Source organism: Ips typographus, linkage group LG7 (genome assembly GCF_016097725.1).
Source record: "Ips typographus isolate SLU linkage group LG7, UJ_Ityp_2.0, whole genome shotgun sequence".
NCBI classification, from domain to species: domain Eukaryota; kingdom Metazoa; phylum Arthropoda; class Insecta; order Coleoptera; family Curculionidae; genus Ips; species Ips typographus.
In genome coordinates, this window is record NC_138428.1 from 7932291 (window position 1) to 7949428 (window position 17138).

The 17138-nt window shown below is 38.6% G+C and overlaps 2 protein-coding genes across 2 annotated transcripts; both read right to left on the reverse strand.

Annotated features, from left to right (window-relative positions):
* Window positions 1-3327: 3327 nt before the first annotated feature.
* On the reverse strand, window positions 3328-3939 carry LOC145731957 (uncharacterized). The gene has a single exon (XM_081983951.1). The coding sequence runs from the start codon at window positions 3937-3939 to the stop codon at window positions 3328-3330; it is 612 nt and encodes a 203-aa protein (XP_081840077.1).
* A 10649-nt stretch (window positions 3940-14588) lies between these two features.
* Window positions 14589-15875, reverse strand: LOC145731958 (protein CFDP2-like). The gene has a single exon (XM_081983952.1). The coding sequence runs from the start codon at window positions 15873-15875 to the stop codon at window positions 14589-14591; it is 1287 nt and encodes a 428-aa protein (XP_081840078.1).
* Between the last annotated feature and the right edge of the window lie 1263 nt (window positions 15876-17138).

Consider the following 17138-nt stretch of genomic DNA (forward strand, 5'->3'; position numbering starts at 1 on the left):
GCGGGAAACTAGGGCACTTTGCTGCAGTCTGCAGAAGCAAGCAGCAGTACCCAAACGACAGGGGGTGGCAAAACTAAGCCGTGTCACCCTCTCCACTCAGGGCCCAACGTGCTGCAAAATTCTACACATCAACGCGGTGGTGAACGGTTACTATGTACCAGTAATTATCGACACGGGTGCAGAGTTAAACATAATAAGCCACCACCTCACAGAGGGGGTGTACAAGCGTGGCCAACACCCTACCCTACTACTCACAGCAGGAGGACAAAGAATAGCTAGTCAAGGAGAGACATGGGCATCTCTTGAACTTAGGGGCAACAAAGTAAGAAAATTGAAAGTGAAAGCGACAGTATTGACAGGCCCACCCCAACCTTTGATATTAGGGATGGAATTTTTAAGGGAAATGAAGGCCTCCATATGCTTAATAATGAACACGCTCAGCTTGGCACAAAACATGATTATACTACTAAGACAGAATATGAAAAGCACCCACAAGCTGCACCCAATTGCCAATATAAAAAACACACACAATCTTAAATTAGAGCCAACAGACAGGAAAGCAGCATACGAAGCTGGAGAGAAGTTTTCCGAGAAATGCCCGGATCAATTTTCAGCTTGCCGAGCAACATTGCATGGGCCTTTGCGTCCTCCACAACGCCAAGCAAAGACAGAGGAGTCGGAAAAGCCATTAGAAATTACCTAGCGGAAAAAGAAACAGGCAAAATAAGCTTAGGCAGTACTACCAGCTTTCAGGTAGGAAACAGGCAGGTCTTACAGATGGCAATAATAGGAAATAATGGCGAATGCACGCCCGCCCAGACACTCAAAAACTGCTGAACTAAATTAAAAGAATGGACAGTACGGAACGGTATCTCTAACATAGCCATCCCGAGATTGACTGCCGCAAATAACAGAACCGACTGGACAGAAATTAAAAATGCACTCTACGAAGAATTCAAAGACACAAACTTAACGTTATGGGTCTCGAAAGACAAGAACCCGCGGCCAAAACCCCATAAACTGAGCAAAGTCAGCTCATGGGACGCCCTGCCGTACTTTGTAAAAGACGAAGAAAACATGGCTGAAAAAATAAGAATGTCTGAAGATTGCGTCCTTAATCCAGGGAAAAAGAAAACAGTAAAAGTTGAACCTCAGCCCCCAGGAAACGACAAAAAACTCATGGTGCCAAACGAAGGGTGGTTAGTCCGCAATAATTTTGAAGAATGCTCTTGGTACAATGCTAAGAAAGCTGCCGTTGAAGCAAATCCTTCTACTTTTCCCGATTATTGCGTGAAAGAGGGACGTTTATACCGACATTTCTGGGACCTGAATAATATGTCCGATACCGACTCGACTGATTCTTGGAAGTTATGTGTTCCGAAAGCCGCACGCCGTACCGTTTTAGAAGAGAATCATGATGCACCGACTGCTGGACATTTAGGAATAGCGAAAACAACCGTTAGAGTAGCCAAGCGATATTATTGGCCCGGCATGTTTAGGGAGATTGCCAAGTATATACGAAACTGTTCGTCATGTCAACGTTTCAAGAGTTCTCAACAAGCCGCTCCTGGATTTATGCAACCGTCCCGAAACAACCGCCCTTGGAAAACTGTCAGTACTGATTTAGTTGGTCCGTTACCGCGGTCCGCCAAAGGTAATAATTACCTGGTAGTCTTTTAGGATCGTTTTACCAAGTGGGTGCAATGTAGGGCCATTAGGAAAGCAACCGCGCGGGTAGTAAGTCAATCTTTCTACGAGGAAATCGTCACTCGTTTTGGCTGTCCAAACATAGTCATTTCTGATAATGGTACCCAGTTCACTAGTCATGTTTTCAAAGATTTGCTCTCACATCTAGGGGCAACCCATCGTTTTACATCTCCGCATACACCCCAGGCTAATCCTGTCGAAAGAACAAATAAAACTTTAAAAACCATGATTGCTCAATTTTGTGAAACCGACCACCGAAAATGGGATGTCCGTTTACCCGATTTGCTTTTTGCGGTTAATACCGCCAAACATGATTCCACAGGTTTTTCCCCGGCTTTCTTAAATTTTGGTAGGGAGTTAGAGCCTCCAAAAGCTCTGTACCGTTTAAAACCGTCATCCGTTGCAACTTCTTCTTCCCCGACACATAGTGATCCACAACCGACTGATTTTCCGCTCATAATGAGCGCACTAAAGCTCTGTATGATATTCACGAGCTTGTCCGTTTTCACTTAAGTAAAACTTTTTCCGTGCAAAGTAAATACTCTAACCTGAGTCATCGCCCATGGAAATGTCACGTGGGAGATAAAGTTTTCCGTCGTGAAGTAGTCTTATCGTCTGCTGAAAAAGGTTTCGCTGCCAAGTTGGCACCAAAATATTCCGGACCGTACGCCGTTACTAAAGTTGTTTCTCCCGTTGTATATAATTTGAAAGACGTTTCTGAAAAAGGACTTCGACGAATCCACATTAAAGATCTGAAACCTGCCGATGACAGTTCGAATGCCGAAACTTTGTAATTTCTAATGCTTATAGTCCGTTTGGTTTTCTTTATTTAGATGCCCCGCCGAATACTGACTTCGCGAAGACGTTTACCTGGCGAACCACCGCTGGTGCGCCAGTGGCCGACCAGCCCATTTGTATAAGGGGGCATTATCAGCAAAAAAATGTAGCCACCAAGGCTTGGATAGAGAAAATCCGACAAGAGGCCAGAGAACTGTCAGAGGTGACAAAAATTGCGCGAAGGCCGAAAATTAACATCATATCAAACATGGTGGTGGTGCCGGCGAGAAACCCCCAACTGGTCAACTCCGAGGGACGACGTTTTGAAAGCTGATACCGATACTTTGACCCCGTCTGTACCCCCAGAGCACAGTTTTCGTACCGTCCAAATCTGTTATTCATACCATAACCGTCTGTTTACCCTGGCTGGGAAAAAAAACCGTTTCGAAACCGTCTTAGTTCTCCGAACCGTTCCCCGTTCAGACCACTAGGTTGTGTTGTCCGTTTCAAAGTTACCGTATTAATTTAGTTGGGATCTCCAGGTCCGACTGTACCGTTTATTGATTTGAACACGAGGCTCTGTTGTTGAAAGATATTAATGAAACACTTCTTGATTTTAAAACTAATGATGAATTTGTATTAACTATTGATCCAAAAAAACATGCTATTAGGATGAGGTTATAATACAGTACAAGTCATGTCTAAAAGTATGGTTAGAGAAACACCCGGCTGACATTTCATTCACGCGAGCGTGTAGGGAGGGTTGCGTCGTATCGATACACTTTCCTTAACATAAAACCGCCGCCCTTGAAAGACCACAGTCTTTCAATACAAAAAGAATAGCTATTGCCGAGGTAACGGACAAATTTTGCTAATTGGACGTTTTATCACTCCACTCGAACACTTCACGGTCACTACTCGAGAAAGCTTATCCTTTCCAAGATGAATTTCTTGAATCCGACCCATTACCCAGTAACACGGTGGTAAGTTGTCCTCCTTAAGGATTACCAAATCGCCCTCCTTTAGATTCGGCTCTCGTATCTTCCATTTGTTCCGGACTTGAAGTTCGCTTATGTACTCCTTCCTCCACCGAGTCCAAAATGACTGTATCAGCCTCTGAAGTTTCTGATAGTTGTTGAGACGATTTTCAGAGATTTGTTGTAATGGCTGGTCCAATGTAGAAGCAATAGCTCGGCCGATCAGGAAATGGCTAGGAGTTAAAGGATTTGGATCTTGAGGATCGGATGATAAAGGAGATAAAGGTCTGGAGTTTAGAACTGCTTCCACTTGAGTCAAAATCGTTGAAAAACTTTCAAAAGTTAAAGGTGTTGTGCCAATAACTCTCTTAAGATGAATTTTAATACTTTTAACTCCTGCCTCCCAAAGCCCTCCAAAATGTGGAGCTCTGGGAGGTATAAAAACCCATTCAATACCCTGATCTGCAGTGTAGTCCATTATGGAGCTTCGAATGTTCGATGCTTTCAAAAACTGTGCAATTTCGTTTAACTTATTTTTTGCACCAACAAAATTAGTGCCATTATCAGAGTGAATCGTTTTGGGTTTACCTCTTCGAGCTACAAATCTGCGTAAAGCAGCTATAAAACATTCAGAAGTTAAATCACTCACTAGTTCAATATGTATTGCTTTAGATAAAAAACAAATAAACAAAGCAATGTAAGCTTTCGAGGTTTTATAGTTTCTGGTATTCCTATCCCGAATTAAAAAAGGACCCGCATAGTCTACCCCCGTATTTTCAAATGGATAGGACCCTTCTAAACGACCTGATGGTAATTCACCCATTAATTGCTGAGCTATTCTAGGTTTGGCCTTGAAGCAAACAATGCAATTATGAACTATCTTTCTACAAAGACTTCGTCCGGAAAGAAGCCAGTATTTTTCTCGAAGTGAGTACAATAATTGCTGGGGACCACAATGTAAAAGCTTTAAATGTTCATCACAAGCCAACAATTTTGAAATAGGGTGATGATTTGAGAGAACTATGGGGTGAGCCTTGTTGTTACAAAAGGTAGAATGAGACAAGCGACCGCCAACACGAATTAACTTATTTTGATCTAAGAAAGGATTTAGGTTAAGCAATTTGCTGTTTTTATCTAGAGTCTTATTCGAGGATAAAGCCTCAATTTCGCGAGGAAACGTCTGATGTTGAGCCAGAGAGAGCAAAACGTTGGTGGCATGTTTTATTTCATCAACTGACAAACTATCGGTCTTTAAAGTCTGTTCATGTTTTTTAGATCGCAAGTTGAATATGAATCTATAAATGTATGCTGTTACTCGAGTTAATTTGCGAAATGATGAAAATTTATTAAACATATCGAAGCATAATTCAGTGCTAGTAAAGACCTGTTGAGGTTTACATTCTGTGTCGTCAGTGTCGAAAGGATTTTCGTTATTAATGGGCCAGCAATGAGATGGGTTATGAAGCCAAGATGGACCTTACCACCAAAGTGTGTTTGATTTTAGTTCCTCTGGGCTTATACCTCGGGTGATTAAATCGGCAGGGTTATCAGAAGAACTAACATGAAACCAATCGCAAGGTTTTGTAAGTCTTTGAACACTAGCTACTCGGTTTCCCACAAAAGTTTTCCACTTGCTAGGCTCTGATTTGATCCAAGATAAGGCAATAGTAGAATCAGAATAATAAAAACATTTCTCAATTTTAACATCTAAGCAGCCTTTAATTTTATTTGAGAGATTAGCCAACAGAAGACTGGCGCAAAGTTCCAATCGTGGTAAAGTTGTTGTAGACTTAATTGGGGCAACTTTTGATTTTGAGCAGAGCAATGCAACCTTGAAGTGACCATGTGAATCTATAGATCGAAGAAATATACATGCTCCATAGGCCTTTTCACTTGCATCTGCAAAACCGTGCAACTCTATTTGATGTTTCGAAGTAAGAACTAAACGACGTATTTCAAAAGAATTGATAAAAGGTAAGCTGTCTCTAAATTTTAGCCACAATGTTTGTAAGTTTAAAGGTATGGACTCATCCCAAGTAATCTTCAGCTGCCATAATCGTTGGATTAGTAATTTTACTACAATAATGATTGGCGACAGAAGACCCAAAGGATCAAAAATTTGTGATGATATAGAAAGTATCATTCTTTTAGTTACAGATGAGGGGTTACTAAACTCTCTAATTTTGTATCGCAGCATGTCATCATTTGGGTTCCAAATTATTCCTAAAGTAGATTGATTTGCTTCCCTACTAAAATAATGATCAACAGTTAGCTCCTCATTGCACAATAATGACATTTCATTTGATGACCACTTCCTAAGATTGAAACCACCTTGCTTAAGAATATAGGTAACCTCGGACTTGATAGCAGCAAGTTCTTCAACAGAATCTGCACCCGTTAACAGGTCGTCCATATAAAAATTGTCACAAATAACCTTACAGGAAACTGGATATTGATGTTTATATTCATCAGCTAGATGTTTCAAAACCCGAGTTGCAAGATAACTTGCTGAAGCTGTGCCATAAGTGACAGTATTCAAAACAAAACACGAAACATCACTATCTGGTGTGCATCGCCACAAAATTCTATGGTAATCACGGTCAGGTTTGGAAAGCAAAACTTGACGATACATTTTTTCACAATCTGCCGTTATAACATACTTATGTAAGCGAAAATTAAGAATGATAGAAAAAAGCTCGCATTGAACAACTGGTCCCACCATCTGAACGTCGTTCAATGATAAACCTGTACTAGTTTTAGATGAGGCGTCGAAAACTACACGTACCTTCGTCGTAGTACTCGACTCTTTTTGGACGCAATGATGAGGTAGATAACATGAAGTTGACGGTATATTAGTGTCATCAATAGGAGACATGTGCCCAAGCTCCAAGTACTCTTGAAGAAAAGAATCATATTCATGTTTCAAAGTAGGATGCTTTGAGAGCTTTTGCTCAGTACTATAGAGTCTTTTTAGAGCTATATCGCGAGATTCACCAAGTTTTGTAACATTTTCCCGAAATGGTATAGACACTACAAAGCGACCATTGGGATCTCTATTTACATGACGGAGGTAATGTTTCTCGACCAAATCTTCTTCAGCACTCCTCAAAGGAGCACCACCAATGTCTTCAAGCTCCCAAAACTTTGATATTGTTTCTTCAAACGATAACTGTTTCGAACTATGGCAAGAAATGCTATGATTTATGCTGCATAATGTTTTCATTGGAACATTGAAAAAACAATTTCCTGATAAAATCCACCCAAAAAGGGTTTTTTGAAGTATTGGTTTACCATCACCCAGTTGAATTTGCCCTGCACACAAAATTTCCCAGAAAACAGAAGCCCCTAACAGAAGGTCAATCTTTTCTGATTTAAAGAAGGCAGGATCAGCTAAACAGAGATTTGCAGGAATGTTCAACTGAGCAGGATCAAAGCTAAATGATGGCAAGTTACCAGTAATTTGTTTGAGGACCAAACATGAGAGAGTAGTCTGGAAATTGTTACGAAGAGACTGAATTTCAATATTTGATTTAAATTTAATGTCAGATATGGATTCTGATATACCTGAAACAATCAATGCAGTATTTTCCTTTTGGAGATTTAAACGTGAACAAAGTTCCTCAGTGACAAAGTTGGACTGACTGCCACAGTCAAGCAGTGCTCTACAACGATGATAATCACCAACAGAATCTTTAACTGAAAGCACAATTGTAGCTAACAATATTTGACTTGAATTTTTGTTGCTCACTGAGTGACAAGAAACATCACAGTTTGTTTCCTGAGTGGAACTTTGTGAATGGTTAGATTGCTGAATGGAAATGTTATCATCAGGAGAAGTTTGTTCAAGATGTAGTAATGTGTGATGTCGCTTATTACACTTTCTACAGTTCATTGCTCTGCACTCTTTTATAAAATGACCTTTTCTTAAACAATTTAAACAAGTTTTGAGATTTTTCATTTCTAAAATACGTTTCTGAATATCAAGATTTAAAAATGCAGAACAGTTGTAAATAGAATGTGTTTGTTTACAAAAAATACAGCTTAGAACTGGTTTTTCAGATGACAGGCAAGTTTGAAACCGATTTGTATCTCTTTGCTTAGAAATATTCTTGGATTCACGAAATATCTGACTATTTGATATTGAAGGTTGAATAGCTTCTAAGAACTCACACCGTTTTTTAATAAAACCTGTAAATTCAACCATTGAAGGGTATGTATCTTTAATCTCAAACTGTTCCCACTCTCGTCTAGTCATAGGATCAAGTTTTGATACTAAAATTTGAATTAACAAAATGTCCCAAGATTCAACAGGATGTCCAAGGGTTTTCAAGCATCTAAGATGTTTGTTTATTTCATCACTTAAGTTACGCAAAGTTGATGGAGACTCTTTTATAAGTTTTTCCAAATCTAAAATACCTCTTAAATGATTATTGGTGATTAATCTTTTGTTTTCAAAGCGATCATTTAAAAGAGTCCATGCCATTTGATAATTTTGTGATGAAACCTCTAAGCTTTTAATAACATTAGCTGCTTCACCTTTCAAACAGGATTTTAAGTAATGAAACTTTTGAATGTCTTGTAGGCCACTGTCATTGTGAATTAAGGATTGAAACAAATCATGAAATTCCATCCACTCTTGATAATTTCCTGAAAAGTTGGGCAAATTTATTTGTGGAAATCGAACAGATGAAACTCCTGAACTACACTGATGTGCTGAAGTACTAGAAGAAGCTAAATTGTCACTATTATGATTGTTTGAATTACTTTCAGCATATGTTTTTAAGAATTTAACTTGAGATGTTATTTCATAGAAATCATGTTCAAACTTTTCTTTTTCAATGGAACTACGAGCCAAAATGCTCTCAACATAATCATCTTGTTTTTATGAAGGAATTTCCTCTTCAATAGCTAAAAGATCTATTTGTTCCTGGAGCTGATAAAACTCATCTAAAAGAGTATCACTTGCTGATAATCGAGAGTTAAGTTGATCTAAGATTGTTGAATCAATGTTTGGTTCATCTTTGACTGTGTCAAAGTATGTTTTTAAGCGAGTAAGTGATCGCTTTAAAGAGCTACGCTTATAACTAAGAGCTTTCTGTTCATTTGCCATTACAAAATATAGTAAAACAGATTTAAAAACAAATGATTCTGACTACAAGTAAAATTATAAGGTAAAGGATGATAACAACACCAAGGATAAGTTTGGAGACGGCTTACTTGCTTTAAACTGGTTGCTTCACGGCTTCACGGCTTCACAACGCTTGTAGATTGCTCTAGAAGTTCACCACCCTCCAACTTTTACGACGTGATTGGGTTTTTGCTTGCTAAACGTTTCTTATACGATTGCAAACAGCGAACAAAACTGGTTTGTGCGTAGTGTATATCTGGCTATCGAAGGACCATGAAAGATATTAATGAAACACTTCTTGATTTTAAAACTAATGATGAATTTGTATTAACTATTGATACAAAAAAACATGCTATTAGGATGAGGTTATAATACAGTACAAGTCATGTCTAAAAGTATGGTTAGAGAAACACCCGGCTGACATTTCATTCACGCGAGCGTGTAGGGAGGGTTGCGTCGTATCGATACACTTTCCTTAACAGTTGTTCTCCGTTTGTTTTGTTGTGATAGAGTTTTTAAGTAAGTAAGGATATGAATGATTGTTAACTGTTATTTTTCCTGGTTAACACGACTTGTTTAGTTTTGCTGACAACCCTGTGTTTCCTTATTTTTGTCCCACTCCCTTCATTCATTTACAGATAAACGTGAACTCTGTCTTCGACTGTGTAAAAGCTCCCCAGGTATACGAAGCGAGTTCCTTAGTTACGCTTCTCCAAATAAAACTAAGGTGGCGCCCGAGTTTCGAAGCACCTACCCCTAGGTGCGGCAAAAACCGTATAAGGACCGGTACGAAAAGGCGTTACAACACGGATTATCAAAACGAAGAAATTAAACATAAAATATTTGGCATTGGAATTTACTCGTGAACATATTCGAAATAGGTCCCAAATAAACAGTTTACCTAAGGAAATCCGAAAACGTACTGCCGAAATGGCATTTGAAACAAATTCGAATACACTCAGGTCACGAGAAAACGAGGAACATATGGTGGAAAGGAAATTACAGAAAATATCAGAAAACGTGCTAAGTCGTTTTCTGTTAGTTTAAGTTTAAATGTAAATAATAAATATACGTATAATATGATAAATAATGTTTATGAATGTGCAATAAACATGTTTTTTCTTTCATTACCCAAAAGTAATAAATTTAAAAAATCCGATTGCGCAGCAATTTACCCTTTGGGGCCTGTCAGATCCCACGCGGGTATTCGTATATGAGAATTTGGAGCGGGGAACGGAGGGTTAAGGTTGGGTGCAAAATAAAACCAAAACCAACACTTTATACAGGTGAGTCAATAATAGAGTAGAGTTAATTATCTCATTTATTTTGAGAAATACAAAAAAATGTTAAATACAAAAGTTTCTCTAAAAGGTCTGTACAAAATACTATGACATATTCCTGACATCAAAATAAGCCGATTTGAAGCAGCTTACCTTAGTCCGAAATTGCTCTGTCATCGAGATACAGGGTGGTAAAGTTAAAAAATAAAAATCGATTTTTTTAAATATAATGTACATTTTGCAACGTATTACTTTCAAATCTGATACCCAGGGGTTTTTTGAGATGCGAAACCCGAATTTGGACACATTTTTACTGCGGCCGGTAGAGGGCGCTTTAAACTACTTTACAGTGTATTTCTGATGGTTTTAAGTGACCGTAACTTTTTTCTCGGTGTAATTTTCTTATTTATTTTTTAAGGAAACGATGTTTTAAACATTTTAAAGCAAAAAAGGTACTCCTGCTAAGAACCGCTAATGTAATTGTTGTCGAGATATTTCGGTTTTTATTGTTCGATAATGTACCGAAATACTGCCACCTGAAGTTTGTTCCAATTGTAAGTGTCTAAATTCGGGTTTCGCATCTCAAAAAACCTCTGGCTACCAGATTTGAAAGTTATATGCTACAAAATGTACAACAAATTTAAAAAAATTGATTTTTATTTTTTAACTCTACCACGCTCGAAAATGGAGTAATTTTGGACTAAGATAAGTTGCTTTAAATCGGCTTATTTTGATGTCAGGAATATGTCATAGTATTTGAGCGCGAGAGCTTCTCCCGCGTCACGTTCGATTTCTTGGCAAGCTTCTAGCCATTTTTCTTGTCCATATTGATCTATTTTGACTTGGATATGTCGATTACTCCATTTGCGAGCAGTACGTTCGGCTTGGACTGAACCTGCTCGAAAATTGAATTACGATCGCTCTCGGCAGCTCCGAATTATTTGACGGAACAACGAGCCACCTTAAGAAATATAACCTAACAAATTTTTATTTTTGTTTTGGTTGTTTTGTATGTCGCGTTTCGTGTATTTGAATATGGATCGGTCTCAGCAAATCCTGCAGATATTGGAATTATTGTCTTCATCAGAAACTTCTGATAAAGAAGAATTCCTTTCAAAGGTTGTGTGCTACGTTAAAGTTACCCAAAAAATGAAGATACGCAACTACGTGAAAGATGTAGTTGAGAAATAGTCGAATGATCAAGTAAGTTGCTCTTTTATAATATCTATGTGTTAAAATAACTCTTAATTCTTTCAGTTTAAAGGACATTTTCGTATAACGAGAGCCACATACAAAAAGCTTGTGACCTTATTTAAGAAAAACAGGTTTTTTCCTTAAGTAAGTCATGGTTCAAAAGTGCACAGTGCAGAAACCCATTGTACCCAAAACGTATAATATTGCACCCAATATTATACGTTTTCCTGAAACGGAAGAAGAAAATAACCAAGTAGCCACAGAATTTGTATCATTCTGTGGCTACTTGAACAGGTGTATCATTTTTATATTTATAATATTGTAATAAAGAGTTCTAACAAAGTATAGCTATACTGTGGTTCTAACATCTACTATGACTTCAAATCAGATATCTGGATTTCCTGGAGTAGTAGGCTGCATTGATCGAACTTACATCAGTATAAGGACCCCCAGCCAACAAACTGAGGTCAACTTACACCAACAGGCATGACATGCTGTCCATGACTCTACAGGGAATTTGTGATAGACAACCTCGTTTTCTAAATGTATTTACGGGTGTTCCATCAAAAATTCATGATGCGAGAATTTTTAGACTGTCATTTATTTCTGCCAAAGTGAATAGTTTAGGTCCTCAATTCCATGTTTTGGGGGATAGTGCCTATCCATTATCGGAAAATCTTCTGACTCCTTATAGGAACTATGGGAACTTAACCCAAATTCATAAAATCTATAATTACAAATTCTCAGCTACGAGAGTGAGAATTGAAAACACATTCGGTATTTTGAAAGGGCGGTTTCGACAGTTGATGAAACTGGAATATCACTCTGTCAGAAAATTGGCTTCATTTATAGTTGCCTGTTGTGTCTTACACAATGCCTGTATAGACAATGGTGATCTATTTCAAGAGGAGCCATGTTCTGAGGATATAGGACAAGAAAATTATGCACCTGAAGTTCATGGCAATAGAGAGCAGGGAATGATTAAAACGGATAATATTGCTGTGTTACTATCAAATAGGGAATAATTAGTTTGCATTTCATTGAATATATAGATGTTAAGAGTTATATTTATTGAGTTTCATTTGTTATTCCTTTTAAAACCAAAAATAACGATTATTTTACTTTTTAATATGAAACAGGTGAGTATTGAAAATGTATCAAAAATAAAATTTTATAAACTCAAAACGTAAAAACTATAAAACCAAACATAAAAAAATATTCTTATAAGAAAGTCTTAAAAAAATGCAGGACTCGAAATGTTAAAAAAAACACGTAATACATTCAAATGTCTTTTGAAAAGTCAGATTAGTACTTAGTCCTTCTCAGACCCAAAAAGTTCTTTAATAACCTGTAACTTCTCTTGATGACTTCTCTCTTTATTTTGTTCCTTTTCATCATGTAGCTCCTTCAAGAGTTTAATCATTTATTTAACATTTGTGGAAGATTTTTTTTATTAATTTTTATTGTGGGATTACTAGCGATATTTTTTATAATTCTTCTTTATTGGCACTGATTAAAATCTCTGGTTGGATGCTATCATCAATTGACTGACTTTTTTCTATTCCAGTAGCAAAAGGGACTTACACTCTAACTTCTCCTGAAGTTCTGTTATTTCCAATAGCATTCACTTTTATTTTTATGATTGTTTTGTACCTGGTCTCACACTGACCAGGAGTTCTTACCAGATTCATGTGTAATTTTATTTCATCACTAATCTTTTGCCACATAGTATTTTTGTTTCTAAATTTTTTTAGAGGTCCAACTTGAGGTAAGTATTCGTGATATAAATCCAACAATAACTTTATTTCGCTATTCCCCCATTCGAATTTTACATCTTTTTCTTGGTACAATAGATCCGTCGTTTTCTGACTTGTTCCTTCCATGCTACTACTGGATGGACCAGATAAAGATCAAGATCTTCTTCTTCTTGTGGTTCCTATCCGTTACGGATGTTGGCAATCAGCATGGCGAGCCTAACTTTGTTAGGCTGCTGCTTTGCTGGCCTGCTGAGGTTATGCAGCCAAGATATTCCTGGACCTCTTCTTCCATCGATTTTTCCCTGGATGATTGTCTGGAGTAAGGAGTACCTGGAGTCGTTTCTCATGATGTGGCCCAGATATTGCAGTTTTCGGATCTTGATGGTGTTCATAATTTCTTTTTGTTTATTCATCCTTCTTAGTACCTCTTCATTAGTGATATGTTCGGTCCATGATATCCTCATCATTCTTCGATAGAGTCGCATTTCGAAGGCTTCTATTTTCTTGGATGTGCTTTCATTGAGTGTCCGTCCCGTATAAGAGGATAGAAAAGATGTAACATCTGAGAAGTCTCATTTTTGTTTCCAGTGTAAGATCATGGCTTCTGAAGAGTTTGCTCATTTTGTTGTAGGCGGCTGTGGCTTTGGCGATTCGTGATTTGATCTCTTGAGTTGCGTCCTAGTTCTCGTTTATACGTGTTCCCAGGTACGTGATGTGTGGTACTCTCTCTATTGGTTGGTTGTTGATGGATAACTCGATGTTGTCGATCTTGTTTTTGCTAATGACCATAATTTTGGTCTTTTGTATGTTTATGTCCAAACCATATTCCTTACTAACTCTTGCTATTTTGTTGATAAGTTGTTGTAGTGCTTGTGGGCTATCTGCGAACACGATGGTGTCGTCCGCGTATCTTATATTACTCAATTTCTTCCCCTTTATTGAGATGCCCTCCTCTTCTTCGTCGTCGAGCGGCTCTTTAAAAATCTGCTCGGAGTAGATGTTGAATAGCAGGGGTGAGAGCCCTGCCTCACTCCTCGCATTATTTTGACGGCCTCAGTTGTTTCTCCGTCGACTCTTATTGTTGCCGACTGGCCCCAGTACAAGCTACTTATGATATTCAGGTCATTGGTATCGATCCCTGTCTTCTTTAATATTTCCATCATTTTGCCATGTTAAACCCGGTCAAATGCTTTGGCGTAGTCAATTAAACAACAGTAAACGTCAATGCATCTCTGGACAAGGACTTGGACAGCAAAGAGTGTTTCTCTGGTTCCCATCGCATTGACGAACCCGAACTGGTTTCGAGAGATTAGGTTCTCGCATCGATTGTATATTCTTTTATGGATGACTTTGAGAAAGGTTTTCAGCAGGTGGCTCATCAGACTTATCGTTCGATATTCTTCACATCGTTTTGCGCCTTGTTTCTTTGGCAGTGCAATGAACTCTGAGACTAGCCATTCTTGTGGTATTTTACCTGATTTGTAGATGTTGTTGAAAAGTTTGGTGATCTTCTTTAATCCATTTTCGTCTAGAAGTTTCAGGAACTCTGTCTGGATGTTGTCAGGTCCTGCTGCTTTTCCCTCCTTGCTCTGCTCTATAGCTGCCCTCACTTCTGATTCCATTATTTCTGGCCCACTCTGTGCGTTGCTCCGGGGATCTGGGGGGCTCTCTCTATTATCCTCAAAGAGGTGCTCTACGTACCTAGTCCACATCTTCTTCTTCTCTTCCATGTCTACAATGATGTTTCCATTAGCGTCAAATAGTTTCCCTAAGTTTTCTTTCTTTGTCCAGTGACTTCTTTCACCTTCCGGTGGACGTTAAAGTAGTCATATTTCAACTGCAGTGCCTCTATCTCCTCACAGTTCTCTTTCTGTTCCTTTTCTTTAGCCATTCGTATTTCGTTCCTTATGATGTTGTTTATCCTTTTGTATTCTATGGTGTTATTCTTGTTCAATCTTCTCTCTTCCATTAGGTTTAATATGTAATCTGTCATCCAGGTTTTCTTCCTTACTCTTTGTCCGTCCTCCTTTAGAATAGTGTTCTTAATGTGTTCCACTTTACTTTTCAGGTGATTCAAGTGTTCTTCTACTGAGCTATCTTCTGTTGTTTCTGCCATTGCTGCATTCAGCTCTTTCTCTACACATTCTTTGATCTTCCCGTTTTTCAGCTGTCTTAGGTTAACTTTTAATGGAGCAGCCTTCTTTATCTTCTTCATAACCACTTCGAATCTTCCGATAACTGGCACGTGGTCGGTTCGCATATCTGCTCCCGGGAAGGTTCTCATACTTAAGCAGCTGTTTCTGTACCGCTTGTTGACTAGTACGTAGTCTATTTGATTCCTGACTATTCTCCCAGGTTTATCAAGGGGCGATCTCCATGTGTATAAACGCCTCGGTGGTTGTTTGAACTGTGTGTTGAGGACTACAAGGCCGTGTTCGTCTGTAAATTTTTCGAGCATATCTCCTCTCTCATTCCTCTCTCCCAAACCGAAAGACCCGATGAGCTCGGTTTTTTCTCCAGCTCCCAACTTTGCGTTAAAGTCCCCCATGATGATGTTAACTTCTTTTTTGGGTAGCCTCTCGAGTATTTGGGCGACATTCCTGTATAATTCTTCAACTTCCCCTTCATCTTTATCTGCAGTGGGGGCATAAATCTGGATGTTTAGATTTACTGGTCGGGCGTTAATCTGTATTAGAAGGACTCTTTCTGAGAATGGGACAAAGTTCATGACACTCTGCGCTATCTCCTTGGTGACAACAATGCCCACCCCATTCAGAAACTTACCATCTTGTGTTCCTGCATCGTACACTCTGTGTTCGTCCACATCCACCGAACCCACTCCCGGCCACCTCATCTCGCTTCCCATGATTTTTACTTTCATTCTTCTCATTTCTTTTGTTGCGTTGTTGATATTTCCAGCTTGTGCCATCGTTTTAACATTCCAAGTACCAATCCTTATCTCCCTGTTCACTTTCATTACACTGCTCAAAACATTTCCTCCCGGAGATCCGATCGAGGAACTATTCCGGACTTGTTTTGTTGTGAGCCTTGCCATGATGATTTTTACTAGGACTTATCTATTCTGGATCTTTAATGAGGTGGTTTGGCCAAAATTCTTCCTCATCCTTATGTCGTTGATTACTTGATTGTAATTCATCCGCCTTTGGGGCCGATTTCTCAACCCCAGGACAATAGGGTGCCCTTACTCTTGTCGGCTCATCCACCCGCAGCTGTTGGCTGACAAGAGGGGATTACTTATACCGGTAATCACTCGGTCGACAGGGCCTCGTTAGTTGTCTAGCAGGGTGCACCACGTGCAGGTGAGGTTGTCAGTTGGCTAGGCTTTTACATTGTTCTGCCTACCCCTTACACGATAAAGATCTTCTTTTTTTTTTCTTGTGGTTCCTATCCGTTACGGATGTTGGCAATCAGCATGGCGAGCCTAACCTTGTTTACGGCAATGCGGAAGAGTTCGGTTGATGTTTTTCCGGTCCACTTCCTGAGGTTATTACTATTGTTAATTATTGTTGGTTAACTTATTGTTATCTTCGAATAATGATTGGTCTTTGTACAGTATTTTATCAATGCCTACAATAAATAATGAGATTTAAAAATTGAGTAATAGAAAAGTAGCAAGAATATGTTATAACATTATTCAAATAAGCAAAAGATTCCTACCATTCTCCGTCACTTCACATAAAAGATTATTGTCTTGCGAGATAGGTTGGCCGTCAGCCCCTAAAATAATTCTATTCATATAGAGTATTTCCTCGTTATCCATTATAGCTCTGAATAAAACTGAGAGCTGAAATTTCTACAAAAAACACTAAAAAGTTTTCAATATTTTGTTTTCTGAATATTCTCACGAATGGAAAATCCATTAATTTAAAAGATAGACTTATTATTTAAAAGTATAAATTCATTAAATTAAATCAGAGATTCGGAGATGGCAAAATAATAAAATGTGCGAGGCAAAGTTACAGTCAGAATGCACATAGTGCATCATCGCTATTTTTAGCGTTAACAAATCCTCGCTCCTGTTGCGATGCAGACGACGTGGAATAACAAACTACGTCAGCCAGTCAATCGGGTATAAATTAAGCTCGACATGCGTTGGTAAGGGAGACACCCGATCATGACTTTAACTTCATTTTTGGAGTAAGTTATTACTAATGTTTTCTGTTTTTATGTTTCAGGTAACAGCCATTACCAATCTAACCAAGATAAAGAAGACCACCCCCCCACCAACGAATTTCTCCCCGGGTGGCGAGAATTTATTCTCAAAACTTGGGTAAAACTCAGCCGTAGCTAACTCGGT

Bases quoted from the DNA above. Each gene is read 5' to 3' on its own strand.
- LOC145731957 (XM_081983951.1), bottom strand. From the start codon at position 3,939: ATGGACTACACTGCAGATCAGGGTATTGAATGGGTTTTTATACCTCCC.
- LOC145731958 (XM_081983952.1), bottom strand. From the start codon at position 15,875: ATGGCAAGGCTCACAACAAAACAAGTCCGGAATAGTTCCTCGATCGGA.